The 21,153-nt window shown below is 44.2% G+C and overlaps 1 protein-coding gene across 2 annotated transcripts; it reads left to right on the forward strand.

The window, feature by feature from the left end:
• The first annotated feature begins 168 nt into the window (after positions 1-168).
• LOC134806406 (N-acetylgalactosaminyltransferase 6-like) lies at positions 169-20,488 on the forward strand. 2 transcript variants are annotated; one of them, XM_063779670.1, is made up of 14 exons: positions 169-348; positions 2,129-2,319; positions 3,218-3,269; positions 3,634-3,801; positions 4,493-4,636; positions 6,123-6,311; positions 6,805-6,982; positions 9,011-9,128; positions 10,459-10,569; positions 11,278-11,436; positions 15,956-16,018; positions 16,748-16,881; positions 19,051-19,162; positions 19,906-20,488. In XM_063779670.1, the coding sequence occupies exons 2-14, from the start codon at positions 2,143-2,145 to the stop codon at positions 20,110-20,112; spliced, it is 1,812 nt and encodes a 603-aa protein (XP_063635740.1). In that variant the 5' UTR covers positions 169-348; positions 2,129-2,142; the 3' UTR covers positions 20,113-20,488. The 2 variants fall into 2 exon arrangements, with proteins under 2 accessions (XP_063635740.1, XP_063635739.1); XM_063779669.1 differs by lacking the exons at positions 16,748-16,881; positions 19,051-19,162; positions 19,906-20,488 and adding an exon at positions 17,450-17,602.
• The last annotated feature ends 665 nt before the right edge of the window (positions 20,489-21,153 follow it).

Genomic DNA, 21,153 nt, shown 5'->3' on the forward strand with positions numbered 1-21,153 from the left:
GGTGAAATTCAGGTAGTCAAAATTGAACATGTCAAATGTTTTCTTTCTGTCTAACTTATTGAAGTCATCATATATCTTTCTCGTACATTGTCCAAATGACATTTATACTAGAGCTATTTAATTTTATCGTATCATTGCCTTGTGTTTGGTTCGTTGTCGTGTCTGCCGGATTGCTGCCGGTCTTGTTTACTCGATGAAAATCGCAAATTTGTTTAGAAAACAATCCTGTATAATTAATTTTATCGAACAGAATTAGTGTTACTTGGTACTTATAGCTGGTCAATTAACTTTATAAGATACATAGGTTTTAATATCGATTTGGTAAATTTTGCCAGTTTGGTGCAAAAGGTAATGTAAAATTGCAGTTTTACTTGTTAACATTAATTTATTTCAATTGAGCATACAATTACATGGAATCTACATGTTGATAACATTGTCAATGAATTGTTTTTATTATTGTCACAACAGGACGGTTTTATCAGTATGCATTTTACGGCTAGAATCTATAATAAATAATTTTTATTACTTTTGAATGGTATTGACAAAATTTCATTACAAATTGTTTTTATTTGTATTAGTTATTAGCGTTGCTTAATATTTTGAATATTTAATAAATATTAAGTGATAACGTTATGCAATTTATAAATGATTAATTGGCGATGTGTGCGTTTATTTGATAACTATTGAGCTATTGAGAGTTCTTTGGCATAACTAGTTAGTTGATGGTTAGTGGGTTGGCCCCGTAGAGTTGTAAGTGATGCTTTTTTTATAGTTCCGTATAAATACTCAATGAGCCACCCCACACTAGCGTCTTCCAATCTCAATTTTACTAGTGATATTTCACCTAAACATAGGTACTTACATCTGTTTATAAAAACTTGCATAATGCTCTAGTATGTTTTTTTTTACGAAAGGAAGATTAAAAAAAATATTTTTTAAGAAAAATAAATTGTAATGCTATTCTACTTGATAACTTAGGTGTAAGTCGATAGTGTGAAAACCATGACTTAAATAAAAACCGGACATTTGCGAGTCGGACTCGCCCACCGAGGGTTCCATACTTTTTAGTATTCGTTATAGCGGCAACAGAAATACATCATCTGGACGGACGGACAGAATAATTAATCCCCACCCCAAAAAAAAGATGTTTTTTTTACCACATTCTTGGTATGATTTATTAATTATAAATGCGTACACATATTAATAATCTGTGTGCGTACCCATGCGAAAGTACAACTTTTTAGGGTTCCATACCTCAAAAGGATAAAATGGAACATTGTTGTCTGTCTGTCCGTCTGTCTGTCTGTTAAGAACCTTTATCTCGGGAACGCATGGAGGTATCCAGTTGAAATTAAAACCATATACTCAGGTCTACAGTGCCTTGAAGCTGTGAAAAAATCAAACTTCTAAGTTAACGTAAAAAAAGATACGGCCGTTTATGTCGCAAAAAAACGTATATATCGACACTCTCAAGAGAATAAAAATTTATAGCGTACATCCTGTTGACCTAGAACTATGACATTTGGCAAGTAATATCGTCTAACACTACAAGTGGGGTTCTTCAAAAAAGGAGTGTACAGGTTTTTAAAAGGTCGGCAACGCGCATGTAACACCTCTGGAGTTGCTGGCGTCCATAGGCTGCGGTGACTGCTTACCATCAGGCGGGCCGTATGCTTGTTTGCCACCGATGTGGTATAAAAAAAAAGTACAGGGAAAAATCTGAAAACTATACATTTGTTAAAAAATATATATTAAGAAATAAGTTAATTTTGTACGGAACCCTCGGTGGGCGAGTCAGACTCGCTTTTGTCCGGTTTTTCTAGTAGTAATGCTCAGGGAGTTAATTCGCATACGGGCAGACGGATGGACAGACAGACTGGCGGACATGGCGAAATTATAAAGGCCTGAGCACACCGGTTGCGTGTGCGTGACGTGCACGTGCAATAAAATGTTGGAGCCGCACACGCACACGTCACGCAAGCGGTGTGCCGTCTCTCATAAGGATCTGTATACTACAACGCGCACGTGCACGTCTATGCACACGCATCCGTTGTGCACAGGCAGGGTATACTTATTACTTGACTAGTTTATAACGAAATATAAGCTTATCTATTCCATATTTTTCCAGGTCAAACCTAAACTATGCGTCGCTACTGGTACCGTTTGCTTCGGCTACGGAACCTCATAGTCCTCGTCTTAATCTTGATAGTGCTATACACGTTGAGGTCATGGACCGACAGCGAGCCGCCGGTGGTGGTGACCCACATCGGTGCGATAAGCGGCACCAATTTTCCAATATTTGTACCTAAAAGCACAAAGGTAAGTGCCACAATAGTTCTCAGAACAAATCTCGATATCCTGGCCACTATCTAATGAACACGGGCTGTCAAAGTATATAATACCTAAAATTGGTATCGTCTTGGGTCGTCCCATTCGTTTTTCGTCAAGTTCTTAAATTAGTCCTATTCTGCTTTCGTCACACATTCTACATTCGTCACAATCGTCGGTGGCTTTCAATGTAGAATGAGTGACGAAAGCATAATAGGACTAATTTAAGAACTTGACGAAAAACGAATGGGACGACCTAAGACGATACCATAAAATTGTATCATGCGACTCAGTAGTGCTGCTCGCGGCATGCATGTTTACAAGTAGAATCGTACCTTTGTGTGGTCATCTCGCTTTCTTCGCTTCGATATATTACGTGGTGTCTGTCAGTCTGTGGTTGTCAACTATTAGTACCGGTAGCGAGAAGCCGAGGCGCTTTTTAGGGTTCCGTACCCGAAAGGTAAAAACGGGACCCTATTACTAAGACTCCTTTGTCCGTCTGTCCGTCTCTCTGTCCGTCACCAGGCTGTATCTCATGAACCGTGATAGCTAGACAGTTGAAATTTTCACAGATGATGTATTTCTGTTGCCGCTATAACAAAAAATACTAAAAACAGAATAAAATAAATATTTAAGTGGGGCTCCCATACAACAAACGTGATTTGTTTTGCCGTTTTTTGCATAATGGTACGGAATCTTTCGTGCGCGAGTCCGACTCGTACTTGGCCGGTTTTTAAAAAAGCCTACTGAACGAAATTGAATTATTTTGTTCCACACAGTCACTGAATTTATATTACAAAATTTGAACTAGGTATGTTGAATTTATATTTTTCACCAGTAAAGCAGTGAGGAATACTCTGTATAACATGTAGTCATACTTTTTTTTCAGAAAATAGATTGGCACAACTACATTCAAATAGAACAGGATGAAAAACGCACGGGTAAGTTATTTCAACCTTTTTCAGGGCTAAAGGGTATGAAATAAATGAACTCACAGTAGTCAGAAGAAATATTTTCAGCAGTGGCGGATTTGCAGTGTTGGCCGCCCTAGGCCCCAGGCCCTGTAGTAACTACTAGCCGCCCCTTTCTCAGCACAGACTGCCGCCTTGCTCCCGCCCCTAATATCTTGCCGCTCTAGGCTCGGGCCTATTGGGCCTTACGGCTCGGCCACGACATCGAGCGACTTGCGACGGCGGGAGCGATAACCATTGGTTGGAGCGTGACACAGCGATCGGACCTTTCGCTCGATGTCGTGGCCGAGCCGTTAGGGCAAATCCGCCACTGATTTTCGGTGTTTGTGAACAGGTACTGGAGAGCAAGGCATGGCGGCATCTTTGCCGTCATCATTCGCGTCTCTAGAAGAGAGACTTTACGCTGTCAATGGGTTTAACGGAGCTCTTAGTGACAGGATTGCTCTTAACCGGTCGTTGAGGGACATCAGACATAAGCGGTGCAAGAACCGCTTGTATATAGGTAAGTTATAATATATTACTTAATATCTGGGAGACCGAGCTTTGCTCGGAAAACATATAAAAACTCAAAAATGCGCGTTTTCCCAGAGATAAGACCTAGCTAGATCGATTTATCGCCCCCGAAAACCCCCATATAGCAAATTTCATCGAAATGGTTAGAGCCGTTTCCGAGATCCCCAAAATATATCTAATACATTTAAACGAGCAATTCTTGTTTATTTATTTATTCACGCTACGCCACTGTTTGTCCAGGTGAGGGTGCAATTTATTTACTTATTATTATCCATTTTCGATCCTAATAGGAGAAATTGTGTTGTATTGTGTATTAAGGGCGGTAAAGAAGAATTTACGAACGAGTGTGAATTGAAGTTCGAAGCCGAAGCCGAGGGTTAAATTAACACAAGTTCGTAATTCCTCTACCGCCCGTGGCACACACAATGTTTTTCATCTCACCTGTGAGAAAAAAAGAAAGAATTACAATTTCTGCCTAATTTCATAGGTACATAATTTCTTACATTACAGTTCTATGTCGAAATTTAGGATTTACGGACCGCATCGCCTATGAAAAGGAGTATCCTATAACTTAAATACATATTTCGTACCTTTCATTCCTTTACCGTCTTACAAACTAAAATGTATGAAAAATGGTAATGTAATGAAAAAACATCTTCAGTCCCTGGTTTCCCTTCCAGAATCCCTACCTACTGTGAGCGTGGTGGTGCCATTTCACAACGAGCACTGGAGCACCCTACTCCGGACGGCGCAGAGCGTCGTGAACCGCTCGCCGCCGCATTTACTAAGAGAAGTGTTGTTGGTGGACGACGCTAGTACCAAGGGTAGGTTTATAGTTGTTGGTCTAGGGTTAGTATTGTGTACAACGAGCACTGGAGCACCCTACTCCGGACGGCGCAGAGCGTCGTGAATCGCTCGCCGTGAATCTACTAAGTGTTGTTGGTGGACGACGCTAGTACCAAGGGTAGGTTATACAGGGTGGAAAAATCGAGTGCCACATGGATGGCAACTACCTTAAATATTGTAAATAGCACATTTTGTGTAAAGGAGACTTTCCTTTGTTTTTAAAAACAATAAATTCTGCATTTAAGGATTTATGAAAAATCGCTTGCCTCAGTCGGGACTCGAACCGGTCAAATGTGACAAAAAATAACGTGCCGTATTTTATGATTCAGATTGAAAGGTTTACTGATAAGGTTCATTTTTCTCTAAATAACAAATACGGGGTCATCCATTAATTACGTCACACGAATTTCTAGGTTTTTTGACCCCTCCCCCCCCCCTTGTCACATTTGGTCACATTTGGCAAACCCCTCCCCCCTAGTGTGACGTCACATTTTTTCTACGAAATCGCCAAATCGAATTAAGTAAGTACCTAAGTATTATTAATATTTTATCAAAATATTTTTGACGATATAAATATTAGTAATTTTATAACCCAAAAGTGCTTAGGAAAGAAAATTAAAAGAATAAAAACGATTATCGTTTTAAAAACTTGTTATTTAAATGTACAGCGAATAAAATAATAAAAAAAAAATTTCGGTTACTGATGAAGTTAAAGTGACGTCACAAAGTGTGTGTCTCCCCCCTCCCCCATGTCACAATATGTCACATTTTCTTGACCCCCTCCCTCCCCCTAAACGTGTGACGTAATTAATGGATGACCCCTACAATCAGAATAACGGAAGGCCATGAAAACTAACAATTACCTTTTAAATTTGATTTTTTGTCACATTTGACCGGTTCGAGTCCCGACTGAGGCAAGCGATTTTTCATAAATCCTTAAATGCAGAATTTATTGTTTTTAAAAACAAAGGAAAGTCTCCTTTACACAAAATGTGCTATTTACGATATTTAAGGTAGTTGCCATCCATGTGGCACTCGATTTTTCCCCCTGTATATGGTCTGGTCAACACAAAAAATCATCCAAGACTCGCGCCCTAGGGATTCCGTACGTAGTTTTTTAGGGTTCCGTACCCAAAGGGTAAAAACGGGACCCTATTACTAAGACTCCACTGTCCGTCTGTCTCTGTCCGTCCGTCTGTCTGTCACCAGGTTGTATCTCATGAACCGTAATAGACAATTGAAATTTTCACAGATGATGTATTTATGTTGCCGCTATAACAACAAATACTAAAAACAGAATAAAATAAATATTTAAGTGGGGCTCCCATACAACATACGTGATTTTTTTGCCGTAATGGTATGGAACCATACGTGCGCGAGTCCGACTCGCACGTGGCCGGTTTTTTCATTCAAGCATGGCCCCGATATCTATACATCAATTCTAATAACAGTCCCTTATTTCAGATTTCCTAAAAGGCAAGCTAGACGCGTACCTAGCCGCGAACATCCCTAAAGCCCGGGTCATACGGTTGGCGAAGCGCAGCGGACTCATCACGGCGCGGCTGGCGGGCGCGCGACAGGCCACGGCAGACGTGCTAGTGTTCTTGGATTCTCACACAGAGGCTACTGTCAACTGGTTGCCACCGTTGCTAGGTGAGAATATCCTTAAGGCCCGTGTCATAAGACTGGACCAGCGTAGTTGCTTTAATCGGTTCCAGGGTCCCACGAAGGTATTCGATCCTCACAAGAAACAGGATCAATCGCGACCATACTCACCTATATAGCTACACTAAAAACTATGTCGTCTAGCTTTTTATTGAGCTTTATTTTCACCAGCCCCGTTGTCTGTATGTAATCAAGTCTTGCAATCTAAATTAGATCTACTTTCCCATTATTTGAGCTGAAACTTCCCATACTTATTTAAGTTGAGTGACAATATAATATTATGGTATTTAGAACAGATCTGACTTTGGAGACGAGGTGGCCATGGGATATCTGTGATAAAACAACGCAACCACATCGTGTTTGGATTTTTTAGATTATCTGGATGAGTTTTAGTTGACAGTGGAAAAAAAGTTAGCGATAAAATCGTGCATCAAAACTGAAATAAGTATTTGACAAAACTCATTTTTTTTTGTACTTCCAGAGCCGATAGCACTAGACTACCGCACGGCAGTTTGCCCGTACATCGACGTGATAGACTTCGCCACGTTCGAGTACCGGGCGCAGGACGAGGGCGCGCGCGGCGCCTTCGACTGGGAGCTGTTCTACAAGCGCCTGCCGCCGCTGCCGCGAGACCAGGCACGCATGCCCGAGCCCTTCCCGTGAGTGCCTACAATATGTCTGACTGGGAGCTGTTCTACAAGCGCCTGCCGCCGCTGCCGCGAGACCAGGCACGCATGCCCGAGCCCTTCCCGTGAGTGCCTACAATATGTCTGACTGGGAGCTGTTCTACAAGCGCCTGCCGCCGCTGCCGCGAGACCAGGCACGCATGCCCGAGCCCTTCCCGTGAGTGCCTACAATATGTCTGACTGGGAGCTGTTCTACAAGCGCCTGCCGCCGCTGCCGCAAGACCAGGCACGCATGCCCGAGCCCTTCCCGTGAGTGCCTACAATATGTCTGACTGGGAGCTGTTCTACAAGCGCCTGCCGCCGCTGCCGCGAGACCAGGCACGCATGCCCGAGCCCTTCCCGTGAGTGCCTACAATATGTCTGACTGGGAGCTGTTCTACAAGCGCCTGCCGCCGCTGCCGCGAGACCAGGCACGCATGCCCGAGCCCTTCCCGTGAGTGCCTACAATATGTCTGACTGGGAGCTGTTCTACAAGCGCCTGCCGCCGCTGCCGCGAGACCAGGCACGCATGCCCGAGCCCTTCCCGTGAGTGCCTACAATATGTCTGACTGGGAGCTGTTCTACAAGCGCCTGCCGCCGCTGCCGCGAGACCAGGCACGCATGCCCGAGCCCTTCCCGTGAGTGCCTACAATATGTCTGACTGGGAGCTGTTCTACAAGCGCCTGCCGCCGCTGCCGCAAGACCAGGCACGCATGCCCGAGCCCTTCCCGTGAGTGCCTACAATATGTCTGACTGGGAGCTGTTCTACAAGCGCCTGCCGCCGCTGCCGCGAGACCAGGCACGCATGCCCGAGCCCTTCCCGTGAGTGCCTACAATATGTCTGACTGGGAGCTGTTCTACAAGCGCCTGCCGCCGCTGCCGCGAGACCAGGCACGCATGCCCGAGCCCTTCCCGTGAGTGCCTACAATATGTCTGACTGGGAGCTGTTCTACAAGCGCCTGCCGCCGCTGCCGCGAGACCAGGCACGCATGCCCGAGCCCTTCCCGTGAGTGCCTACAATATGTCTGACTGGGAGCTGTTCTACAAGCGCCTGCCGCCGCTGCCGCGAGACCAGGCACGCATGCCCGAGCCCTTCCCGTGAGTGCCTACAATATGTCTGACTGGGAGCTGTTCTACAAGCGCCTGCCGCCGCTGCCGCAAGACCAGGCACGCATGCCCGAGCCCTTCCCGTGAGTGCCTACAATATTACTGACTAGTATAATACCTCTTCAAAAATGGGTGCATTTCATCCTTTAGTTAAGGGGCTCCCCGATGTTATCATCGATTTTGGACTTGAATCGTATCTCCTACTTTTGTACTACAGATATAATTATAAGACGAACGGCTATCGGTTCTTCAATCTTTTATCACCATTTTTGTCTACCGGATTTTGAAAGAAATGAATACTTATTTTTTTATGATTTTTTTAAACATTGTCTAAAATACACTTTTTTCGTATCTCGATTGCTATGAAAGAACTTACAATATACGAAATCTACATATTTGGCTTCGTCTTTGACGTCTCTTAAAACTGGTCAGAGGTTTTAATTTTAAACTAATTAACACAAAAGTTATGGCTAGTAAACCAGTTTCATGGCCTAAAATTGTTCAACTTTGATGCCAAATATCTCGGAGCCAATGAACTTTGAAGTAAATATGGTTTACTAGTTACTATATCGCTTAATGCTGTCGCTGTTAATATGATAACCTACAAAAAACATTAGAAAACTAAGGGATTCACATCGAAGGTCATTGGTGCATGGGATCCCCTTAAGAGCCCATCAACGTGCACAATTTAAATAATCACAATTATATAGCAGTGGCGCTTGTGTGCACGTTGATGGGCTCTTAACAATGTAGTATTTCGTCACTACTTCGAAAAAAACTCGTATCTCGCACTGCCACTCAAAGTTAAAACGCAGTAACTCTGTATGCATCTATACATAGTTACCCCATTTCTGTTTTGATTGACAGAACAAGATACGAGTTTTTTTCAAAGTAGTCACGATTTGAGTGGTGCAGGTCGCCGGTGATGGCGGGCGGGCTGTTCGCGATCTCCCGCGCTTGGTTCTGGCAGCTGGGCGGCTACGACCCCGGCCTCGACATCTGGGGCGGCGAGCAGTACGAGCTCAGCTTCAAGGTCATTCCCACACACACTCATATTTCACTTCACTCCATTCCGAATAGGATGAGATGGAAGGTTCTTTATAGTACACTTTTTAGGCTGTCATGTGATAAGTAAGCGTTTCTTTTATTATTTGCCATTTTTGTATAGGTTTTGTGACCTTTTTTGCCACTTTTGTGTTATTTCTACTCAGAATCACGAGCTCTTTCGATCATAATGGGATAAAAAAATGTCCCAGAGTTTTTTTCCTATTGTGTTACCATTTCCCCATACACTTTGTATGGCGGTAACAAAAAGGAAAGTTTGAAAAATGTATGGAAATTTTAGGACACTTTTTTTCTCCTATAAGGATGAAAAGGGCTCGCGATCCTGACTAGAAATAACACAAAAGTGGCAAAAAAGGTCACAATATATAAAAATGACAAGAAATAAAAGAAAAGCTCAAGTAACTTCTCAATTCCTTCTTCTTCTTCCTCGCGTTATCCCGGCATTTTGCCACGGCTCATGGGAGCCTGGGGTCCGCTTGACAACTAATCCCGAGAATGGATTGAAGTAACTTCTCAAGTATACGCTAATAATGTATCACTACACTTTAAAAATCAAGGTCCCCCGCCGCGTCTGTCTGTTTGAAAATGAAAATGAAAAAAATTGTTTATTTGGATTATAACATTTCACAATTCACAATTAGTTATGCTTGGAATCTCATATTAAGTATTGTAAATACTTGTGACAGAAGACTGTTTGTGTGTATGTATGTTTGCAATAAACTTAAAAACAATTGAACGGATTTTCATGCAGTTTTCACCTATCAATAGAGTGATTATACTGATTATTGAGGAAGGTTTAGGTATATATAATTTGTTGAGGTTGTGTGTAATCCGTGCGAAACCGGGGCGGGTCGCTAGTAATTACACACGAAGGTCAATCAATACACATTATAAAACAAAATACCGTCGCGTCCGTCTGTATGTTCGCGGTTTTCACCTGTATAATTTGTTAACCCGTGCGAAGCCGGGGCCAGTCGCTAGTGTCCAATAATATCGCAAAAATGATGACTAAATAAATAAAAAATAAAAGATATATTTTTCTTTATGTATAGGGTAATTCGCCAGTAACTGGCCGCCCTGAACTAAAAATGAATTCTATTCACCTATAAACAGAATTCATTTTAGTATAAGGCGGCTAGTTGTTGAAGGCTGGCCAGTTATTGAAACCTTATACTAAAATGAACTCATTGAACTCTGTTTATAGGTGAATAGAATTCATTTTGTGGCCAATTACTAAAACCGGCCAGTCACTGGCTAATTACCCTACTTGGTTAATAATCTGGTGCACCCATGTCCAGATCTGGCAGTGCGGCGGGCGCATGCTGGACGCGCCGTGCTCGCGCGTGGGGCACGTGTACCGCAAGTTCGCGCCCTTCCCCAACCCCAACCACGGCGACTTCGTCGGCAAGGTACCTACACTACCTCTTTACACTATTTTTTTATATAGGAAGCAAACGGACGGACGAATCCATGTACACTTGTCCTGTAACACTAGAGGGGTTATGAGAGCGTTGCCGGTTTGAAGATTGATCGCGAAATACCGTGGGCGACACTCCACAGTTTAGCGATGCCAGGCAGAAAATTTCTGGAGAAACGCACAGTTGAGGACTGCCAACGATCTGGCCACCTCACTAGCGTCTCCCGAGCGTCGGCGTCTAGTCAACTCTATGGCTGCTGCTCGATGCAACGTTGGCGCAACTGCGCAACGACGCCATTTTCCATTGCGCTGACTACACGCCGACGCTCGGAAGACGCTAGTGCGAGGTGGCCCTAAGTGGTGAAGATAGAAATATTGTCGCGTAGAGCGATGACGGGAAAAAACCAGAAGACCATGTAATATGAGTTGACTTCTCGCGCTCTCATCGCTTCAAGTTGCGCAAGATGTACGGAGTCGCGCGCGAGTACGCAACTCATGCTATCAGTATCTAGGATATAAAAACAGAGTATCCCAGAGGTCTCCAAACTTTCTGACCCGGGGGCCGCAGCCAGGCCAGTACTCCCTTTCGCGGACCGGATTGTATAAACTTTGGCGGGCTAAATTAGCGGGCCCTATCCTATGGTTCCTATGAGCTCTTTATATCGTACTTGATTGGTTTATAGAATAGTATTTGTTCCAGAATTACCGGCGGGTAGCGGAAGTGTGGATGGACGAGTACGCGGAGTACCTGTACGAGCGGCGGCCGCACTACCGCCTCATCGACCCCGGCGACATCTCCGAACAGAAGGCCATCCGGCTGAAGCTCAAGTGCAAGTCGTTCCGATGGTTCATGACGCAGGTGGGTCACAATCATTTTCATCACACTTGCTCTAGACGGAAGTGTGGATGGACGAGTACGCGGAGTACCTGTACGAGCGGCGGCCGCACTACCGCCTCATCGACCCCGGCGACATCTCCGAACAGAAGGCCATCCGGCTGAAGCTCAAGTGCAAGTCCTTCCGATGGTTCATGACGCAGGTGGGTGACAACTCTTTTCATCACACTTGCTCTAGACGGGAGTGTGGATGGACGAGTACGCGGAGTACCTGTACGAGCGGCGGCCGCACTACCGCCTCATCGACCCCGGCGACATCTCCGAGCAGAAGGCCATCCGGCTGAAGCTCAAGTGCAAGTCGTTCCGATGGTTCATGACACAGGTGGGTCACAATCATTTTCATCACAATTGCTCTAGACGGAAGTGTGGATGGACGAGTACGCGGAGTACCTGTATGAGCGGCGGCCGTACTACCGCCTCATCGACCCCGGCGACATCTCCGAGCAGAAGGCCATCCGGCTGAAGCTCAAGTGCAAGTCGTTCCGATGGTTCATGACGCAGGTGGGTGACAACTCTTTTCATCACACTTGCTCTAGACGGGAGTGTGGATGGACGAGTACGCGGAGTATCTGTACGAGCGGCGGCCGCACTACCGCCTCATCGACCCCGGCGACATCTCCGAGCAGAAGGCCATCCGGCTGAATCTCAAGTGCAAGTCGTTCCGATGGTTCATGACACAGGTGGGTCACAATCATTTTCATCACAATTGCTCTAGACGGAAGTGTGGATGGACGAGTACGCGGAGTACCTGTACGAGCGGCGGCCGCACTACCGCCTCATCGACCCCGGCGACATCTCCGAGCAGAAGGCCATCCGGCTGAAGCTCAAGTGCAAGTCGTTCCGATGGTTCATGACGCAGGTGGGTCACAATCATTTTCATCACAATTGCTCTAGACGGAAGTGTGGATGGACGAGTACGCGGAGTACCTGTACGAGCGGCGGCCGCACTACCGCCTCATCGACCCTGGCGACATCTCCTAGCAGAAGGCCATCCGGCTGAAGCTCAAGTGCAAGTCCTTCCGATGGTTCATGACGCAGGTGGGTGACAACTCTTTTCATCACACTTGCTCTAGACGGGAGTGTGGATGGACGAGTACGCGGAGTACCTGTACGAGCGGCGGCCGCACTACCGCCTCATCGACCCCGGCGACATCTCCGAGCAGAAGGCCATCCGGCTGAATCTCAAGTGCAAGTCGTTCCGATGGTTCATGACACAGGTGGGTCACAATCATTTTCATCACAATTGCTCTAGACGGAAGTGTGGATGGACGAGTACGCGGAGTACCTGTACGAGCGGCGGCCGCACTACCGCCTCATCGACCCCGGCGACATCTCCGAGCAGAAGGCCATCCGGCTGAAGCTCAAGTGCAAGTCGTTCCGATGGTTCATGACGCAGGTGGGTCACAATCATTTTCATCACAATTGCTCTAGACGGAAGTGTGGATGGACGAGTACGCGGAGTACCTGTACGAGCGGCGGCCGCACTACCGCCTCATCGACCCTGGCGACATCTCCTAGCAGAAGGCCATCCGGCTGAAGCTCAAGTGCAAGTCCTTCCGATGGTTCATGACGCAGGTGGGTGACAACTCTTTTCATCACACTTGCTCTAGACGGGAGTGTGGATGGACGAGTACGCGGAGTACCTGTACGAGCGGCGGCCGCACTACCGCCTCATCGACCCCGGCGACATCTCCGAGCAGAAGGCCATCCGGCTGAATCTCAAGTGCAAGTCGTTCCGATGGTTCATGACACAGGTGGGTCACAATCATTTTCATCACAATTGCTCTAGACGGAAGTGTGGATGGACGAGTACGCGGAGTACCTGTATGAGCGGCGGCCGTACTACCGCCTCATCGACCCCGGCGACATCTCCGAGCAGAAGGCCATCCGGCTGAAGCTCAAGTGCAAGTCGTTCCGATGGTTCATGACGCAGGTGGGTCACAATCATTTTCATCACAATTGCTCTAGACGGGAGTGTGGATGGACGAGTACGCGGAGTACCTGTACGAGCGGCGGCCGCACTACCGCCTCATCGACCCCGGCGACATCTCCGAGCAGAAGGCCATCCGGCTGAAGCTCAAGTGCAAGTCCTTCCGATGGTTCATCACGCAGGTGGGTCACAATCATTTTCATCACACTTGCTCGAAAAATACCTTATTTCATGCAGGTGTACTGAACGGCAAAGGCCTATATTGTTCACGCGGGAGTTATGGATTGTGAAAATTATTGACATCAAACATCAACATTTATTCAGCAAATAGGCCGTTAGGTTAGGTTAGGTTAGTTAGGCCGGGATAACTCCCGGATTGTGAAAATTATTGACATCAAACATCAACATTTATTCAGCAAATAGGCCGTTAGGTTAGGTTAGTTAGGCCGGGATAAAGATAAAGATTTTTTATTTGCAAGAATACTTATTCTAGAATACAAAGGTGATGTTTTTTTATGTGGTATGTACAGTATTCAGTCACACACAACGACATGCAAATTTAACAAAAAATATTTATATATTTACTAATTACTACTAAATACTGTAATTGATTAAAATTCAAATATTAAATGTCATAATAATTAATTAATAATAAAAATAGTTTATATTAAATACTTTAATGGAAATTATATTCTAAATATTCCTTCACGCTATAGAAACAGTGCTCTAACAAAAACTAGTTAATACTTTCTTGTATTCCATAGCGTTTAGTAGCTTTATACTGTTGGGCAAGATGTTGTATAGAACTATGCACATATTGTACGCATTCTTCTTATATATATCTAAGTTGCATCGAGGTTGGTGTAGAAGATTTTGATATTGAGTTTTCTGGCTTGAGAAGAATTCAGATCTCATTTTAAACAAATCGAGACGGTTTTTTACAAGTAAACATGCTTTTTTAATATACATACATGCTAAAGGTAATATTTTTAATTTATGAAATAGTGGTCGGCAGCTATCAGTTACCCAGGCTCTCAATATTGCACGGACACACATGCACATTTGCACATTTCTCATATAACTCCCGGATTGTGAAAATTATTGACATCAAACATCAACATTTATTCAGCAAATAGGCCGTTAGGGTTAGGTTAGGTTAGTTAGGCCAGCGTGGGCTGGGCAAATGGCCAAATACATCATCAACAATTTTTATAAAATACAACTAACAATTCAAACTAACGTATTATAATTACTTAGAAATGTATATGGTCTCTTAATGTCGAATTACATAAAAAAATACAGATACAAAACACAAAAAAAATCTATAATATTTAGAGGTGTAAATGTCTCTAGGTGTCAGAACTATAAGATTATATAGTTTATCAAATTATCCTTAGAGATGTATAGGGTCTTGCTCTGATAATTAGCTTAAGATTATATATGTGACGTTATCTATGCAAAGGGACCTTATTGTCGATGGCGCTTACGCCATTATTAACGATGCTCCGAAATAAATACAATGCCGTGGCCGTAAGCGCCATCGACAATAAGATCCCTTTTCATAGGTAATGCCCCATATATGTAATAATTTACTATTCATAACTGCTTGTTGCTAGGCCTGTGAATAAAGTATATTTGACTTTGTCTTTGACTTTGACTTATGTCACTAATTCATACGAACCATTTAGGTTATAAGTAAAAAAGTAAAATACTTTGTTTAAAGTCAAGGTATAAAGGAGTTATAGTTTTAAAATACCGACGTTTATTATTTAGTGTTCTTGTTTAGGCTTAATAATGCTATGTGGTCATCCCTATAGTTCGTTTTTTTAGCATTAGAAACAAGGTAAGCGATCTTGACATGTCTTTTAATTGAAAAATGGTTTTTAAAAATCAGTAACTATTACTTTTGAAAGCAGAAGAATATAAATGGTCATATTAGATTCATAATTGTTACCAAAGACATATGTAACTTCGTATAAGACGAATAAAGTCTAAGGAAAAAACGTGCCTCGGAATTCAAGCAAAAGTCATTCTCGAATAGATGGCGCACACACCTTTAGCCTATCCTCGGCTAGATGGCGTGACGACACCGTTTCATATTTAACAATTTTAACACATAGATATCAGTGAATGAACATGGATCAAAATGATATAAAAATAATAAAATCATTTATCCATATATATACATTTTTTGATAACTTTATACGTTTTCATCTTGAGTTTTAGTCGTGTGTCGATAGATGGCAGTAAATTTACAGTGACTACAAAATTTACAATGACAGGACCCCTCTATACTATCTATTCTTTTTGTTGTTACATATTTGCCGTGACTTATTTTTAAAACGTGTTTTTCAAAAAAAGACGTCAAGATTGTTTACCTTATTTCTAATGCTAAAAAAACGAACTATAGTTGTGATGACGTAAGGTGATCTGTGGCGACTGTGGCCGAAACTCAATACGCCAAGAACTGTCGCTGTACAAATAATTCATGTTTTAAGTTCTTGGGTGTTTAATTGTTTATAGAATTAGCTCACTCGCTGTTTTATTTTTCAGGTGGCTTTTGATCTCACTGCTAAGTACCCGCCGGTGGAACCAAAAGCGTTCGCGGAAGGAAGGGTAAGCTAAAAAAAATATATACATAAAATAAGCCTTTTTATTCCGTAACGAGTAACCACTTATACAAACTCTTTTTAAACTAAAATAACTAAATACTATTTTATACTATACTAATCTAATAATGTGTTAGGATTAGGACCTCTTCCGGATATAGGCCTCCTCCAACCTCTTCCACCGTTCTCAGTCTTGTGCCTCGATGAGTCAGTTGCCAGATAGACAGACAGACCGACAGACAGAAGGACAGTGAAGTTTTAGTAATAGGGTCCCGTTTTTACCCTTTAGGTACGGAACCCTAAAAATGGTTAGAGTTACAACGAAACTTTTAATGAACAAAACATTCTCCAAATCGAAATATCGGGAGCTCGAAAACAATACAAAAGGTAATCACGGTTCATATCCCGGTCGATATAAGTCTAGTGAAAATATTCTCCATTAAATTTTCTAATATAATTGCTATTAAAGTATGTTGCTTATAGTTTTCGAATGCAAGCTACATACATGACAAGTTGTATGCTTTCTTCCCGTTGAGACAGTACTTTGAACTTGCAAGTCTGACTATAGGGTTTATAATTCCCATCTAATTTTGAACTTTATTTTAAAATGATAGGGTTCTATTTTGCTTAATTCCTGACACCCTTATGCCTTATAAAGGGTTAAATAATCGCCACTTAAAGTCTGAGCGGGTCCGACCTTAGTAAAATGTTGTCACCTACCCTGTATTGTGTTCAGATCCGTCCGATGGCTGCGCCAGACTTGTGCGCGGACGCCTACCACGGCAACAACAAGGAGACGGTCCTACTGAAGCCGTGCCAGAACGGGCTCACCGAGCAAGTATGGGAGTTCAGCTGGCACAAGGACATCAAGTGAGTCAGGCAATGATATAGGTCACCTAGCCTAGTATTCAGATCCGTCCGATGGCCGCGCCAACCTTGTGCGCGGACGCCTACCACGGCAACAACAAGGAGACGGTCCTACTGAAGCCGTGCCAGAACGGACTCACCGAGCAAGTATGGGAGTTCAGCTGGCACAAGGACATCAAGTGAGTCAGGCAATGATATAGGTCACCTAGCCTAGTATTCAGATCCGTCCGATGGCCGCGCCAGCCTTGTGCGCGGACGCCTACCACGGCAACAACAAGGAGAGGTCCTACTGAAGCCGTGCCAGAACGGACTCACCGAGCAAGTATGGGAGTTCAGCTGGCACAAGGACATCAAGTGAGTCAGGCAATGATATAGGTCACCTAGCCTAGTATTCAGATCCGTCCGATGGCCGCGCCAGCCTTGTGCGCGGACGCCTACCACGGCAACAACAAGGAGAGGTCCTACTGAAGCCGTGCCAGAACGGACTCACCGAGCAAGTATGGGAGTTCAGCTGGCACAAGGACATCAAGTGAGTCAGGCAATGATATAGGTCACCTAGCCTAGTATTCAGATCCGTCCGATGTCCGCGCCAGCCTTGTGCGCGGACGCCTACCACGGCAACAACAAGGAGACGGTCCTACTGAAGCCGTGCCAGAACGGGCTCACCGAGCAAGTATGGGAGTTCAGCTGGCACAAGGACATCAAGTGAGTCAGGCAATGATATAGGTCACCTAGCCTAGTATTCAGATCCGTCCGATGGCCGCGCCAACCTTGTGCGCGGACGCCTACCACGGCAACAACAAGGAGACGGTCCTACTGAAGCCGTGCCAGAACGGGCTCACCGAGCAAGTATGGGAGTTCAGCTGGCACAAGGACATCAAGTGAGTCAGGCAATGATATAGGTCACCTAGCCTAGTATTCAGATCCGTCCGATGGCCGCGCCAGCCTTGTGCGCGGACGCCTACTACGGCAACAACAAGGAGACGGTCCTACTGAAGCCGTGCCAGAACGGGCTCACCGAGCAAGTATGGGAGTTCAGCTGGCACAAGGACATCAAGTGAGTCAGGCAATGATATAGGTCACCTAGCCTAGTATTCAGATCCGTCCGATGTCCGCGCCAGCCTTGTGCGCGGACGCCTACCACGGCAACAACAAGGAGACGGTCCTACTGAAGCCGTGCCAGAACGGGCTCACCGAGCAAGTATGGGAGTTCAGCTGGCACAAGGACATCAAGTGAGTCAGGCAATGATATAGGTCACCTAGCCTAGTATTCAGATCCGTCCGATGGCCGCGCCAACCTTGTGCGCGGACGCCTACCACGGCAACAACAAGGAGACGGTCCTACTGAAGCCGTGCCAGAACGGGCTCACCGAGCAAGTATGGGAGTTCAGCTGGCACAAGGACATCAAGTGAGTCAGGCAATGATATAGGTCACCTAGCCTAGTATTCAGATCCGTCCGATGGCCGCGCCAGCCTTGTGCGCGGACGCCTACTACGGCAACAACAAGGAGACGGTCCTACTGAAGCCGTGCCAGAACGGGCTCACCGAGCAAGTATGGGAGTTCAGCTGGCACAAGGACATCAAGTGAGTCAGGCAATGATATAGGTCACCTAGCCTAGTATTCAGATCCGTCCGATGTCCGCGCCAGCCTTGTGCGCGGACGCCTACCACGGCAACAACAAGGAGACGGTCCTACTGAAGCCGTGCCAGAACGGGCTCACCGAGCAAGTATGGGAGTTCAGCTGGCACAAGGACATCAAGTGAGTCAAACATTATGAGAAACCAACCTTTTACGTAACTAATTGACAGTGGAGAAAGTACGAGTATCCGGTTTTACAGAAAAAAAAGGCAAACAGTTTTGAAACGACAACAAATTGATTGATACAATAGATATAATAACACATTCACCGCCGAGCTACGGTCGTAGCCGATAACATGGATTTCCCGGTAAGTAGCGAAAATGCTTCGTAGATGCAAAACGACAACGTGTCGTGATTAGCGCTGAATGGGTTAAATGCGGATTGCACCACGCACAATTCACACACTGGCTAACGTAACTCTAGAATACTATAAAATTTCCCATGCTATAAAGATAAAGCTTAGCGAACGTTATTACGATACCGGTTTGGTTGAGGCTATAAATGTACCTATTAAAAAAAATATATTTGCAGAGTTAAAACTAGGAGGATATGCTGGGACCTGCCGGAGTCTTTGCCCAAGAGTCCTGTGCGTCTCTACGACTGCCACCTCGGCGGCGGCAACCAGGAGTGGTGGTACGATCCGGTGAGTGAAATCTGTTCTAATTCAATATTTACCCTGTATCTTTAGGTACTTAAATAAAAGTAAACAAATAATTTGTAAATTATCGGATAGTTATAACATGTGTTCCAACCAAATACAAAACCACCTGGATCTGTCACTGAACGACCTGACTTTAACCTACATTATTTGATCATGTAATGTTTTCATCTACCCTCAACTGGCTCAAGAAGCCATTTGAGGGTAGATATTGTTTACTCTTTTTTAAAACCTAAAGATACAGACTATATCGCTATAGCCTCACCAAGGAAGGGAGGAAGTGTCAACTTTAGGAGGTTCCGTGGCCGGCTCCCTGACATCGCGGGGTTGTGTTATATTATACATACATACTCACATATATACACACATACCTTCACATAAACACTTTCACTTCACAGTCATTTAATAAAAATTCTTAGTTTTTATTAATTTTAATGTACCTAGATTTAATAATAAATCGTATTTGGCTTAGATCCCCACGTCACAGGCTAAGCCTAGTGTGGGGATAACTGTACTTCACCTATGTAACATCCAAACTATGAAATAAATATGTTTTGAATTTTTGATTTTTTTTTAATTTACTCCGTTGGCTCAGCGACCCAAAATGAGACTTGGTCTCCGACACAAGACAGCGCCACTTTTGTCGGTCCTCCTCGGGGTTGTGTTATAGAATTTATTTTATAATGTTTGCTAGTTTCAGTAGTAATTTTATCACTGTTTTTCCCCAGATAACACACCAAATTCACAAATCACGTCAAATATGCCTGGACAGCTCGGCAGCTGACGAGAAGTTGTTCGTATCTGGTTGCAATGGCAGCGCGAAGTCGCAGCGTTTCCTGCTCGACCACGTCGACCGCGACGCGCTCTCGCACTGGGATTCGCTGCACCTCACCATCACCGGGCCTGAGGTGCCCGACTGGTACATAGACAACTGACAGGTACAAAGGAAATTTAAGGCCGACGAAACAATGTAAACAATCTGACTGTCACCCTGAGCATAGAGAAATATAGTAAGAATAGAGTGGTCACACCATACTTCACCAAAACAACTATTATTTTCGCAGTCGACATCTAGCAATTCTAGCATCGAGTAGCGGAATTATTAGTACCGCTACTTGATACTCGAATTCTCAAGTGTCGTGACTCACGAAAATTGTATTGAACAACAGTTTACAACTAATATTAAAAGCAGAAGACGTTGAAAGTAGAGTTCCGGTTAATCCGGTGATAATATTAGCTGAAAATTAATTAATAGACTTTTTAGCTGGTGCAGCATCTATTGTCAAGTAGCGGTACTGATAATTCCGCTAGTCGATGCTAGATGTCGACTATGAAAATAACAGTCATTTTGGTTCTAAAACTGAAGTATGGACTGAGCACTATGTATTTTTTTCTCTATGCCCTGAGGGACCCACGGAAAGCACGCTCCGAGCTCATTAGCTATTTTGCCCACACAGATCAGGTTGAGTCGCTCGACTGATCTCGCTGGAGCGCAAATTCAGTAGGAGTAGGGAAGTTAGGAATCCCCAGGCTACCAAGCTAATCGTCTAAGAAACTTGGTACCCGGTTTACCTACTTTGAGACAGATCTCAAAGCAAAGAGCCTAGTGATCGACAGAAAAGTACGCCGCTGTAGGTAGGACCTAAAACTAGTCAAGAATGCGTCCTGAATAAAATTAAATATTGCATTTAAATAATGGTAAAATGACTTTTGGTACAGATTATATATTTTTTGACCATTATATTTTGCAACAACTCAAAACAACTTGCGTCTTGGTGTGACTGACATGAAATTTTGACTCTTTGGGTATCTCTTTTTTTTTTAGATGTCAGAATTGCCTGTAGGACTCTTATGACCCTTTGAACGCCACGCCTATCGGGCTGCAATAAGGTTGATATTAGGCTGTAGCCGCGCGCGACAGGTGACGTGTTTAGCAGTCAGATAGTAGTGCGGTAGTTTTTTAATTAATTAACACA

This window comes from Cydia splendana, chromosome 3, assembly GCF_910591565.1.
Source record: "Cydia splendana chromosome 3, ilCydSple1.2, whole genome shotgun sequence".
Taxonomy (NCBI): domain Eukaryota; kingdom Metazoa; phylum Arthropoda; class Insecta; order Lepidoptera; family Tortricidae; genus Cydia; species Cydia splendana.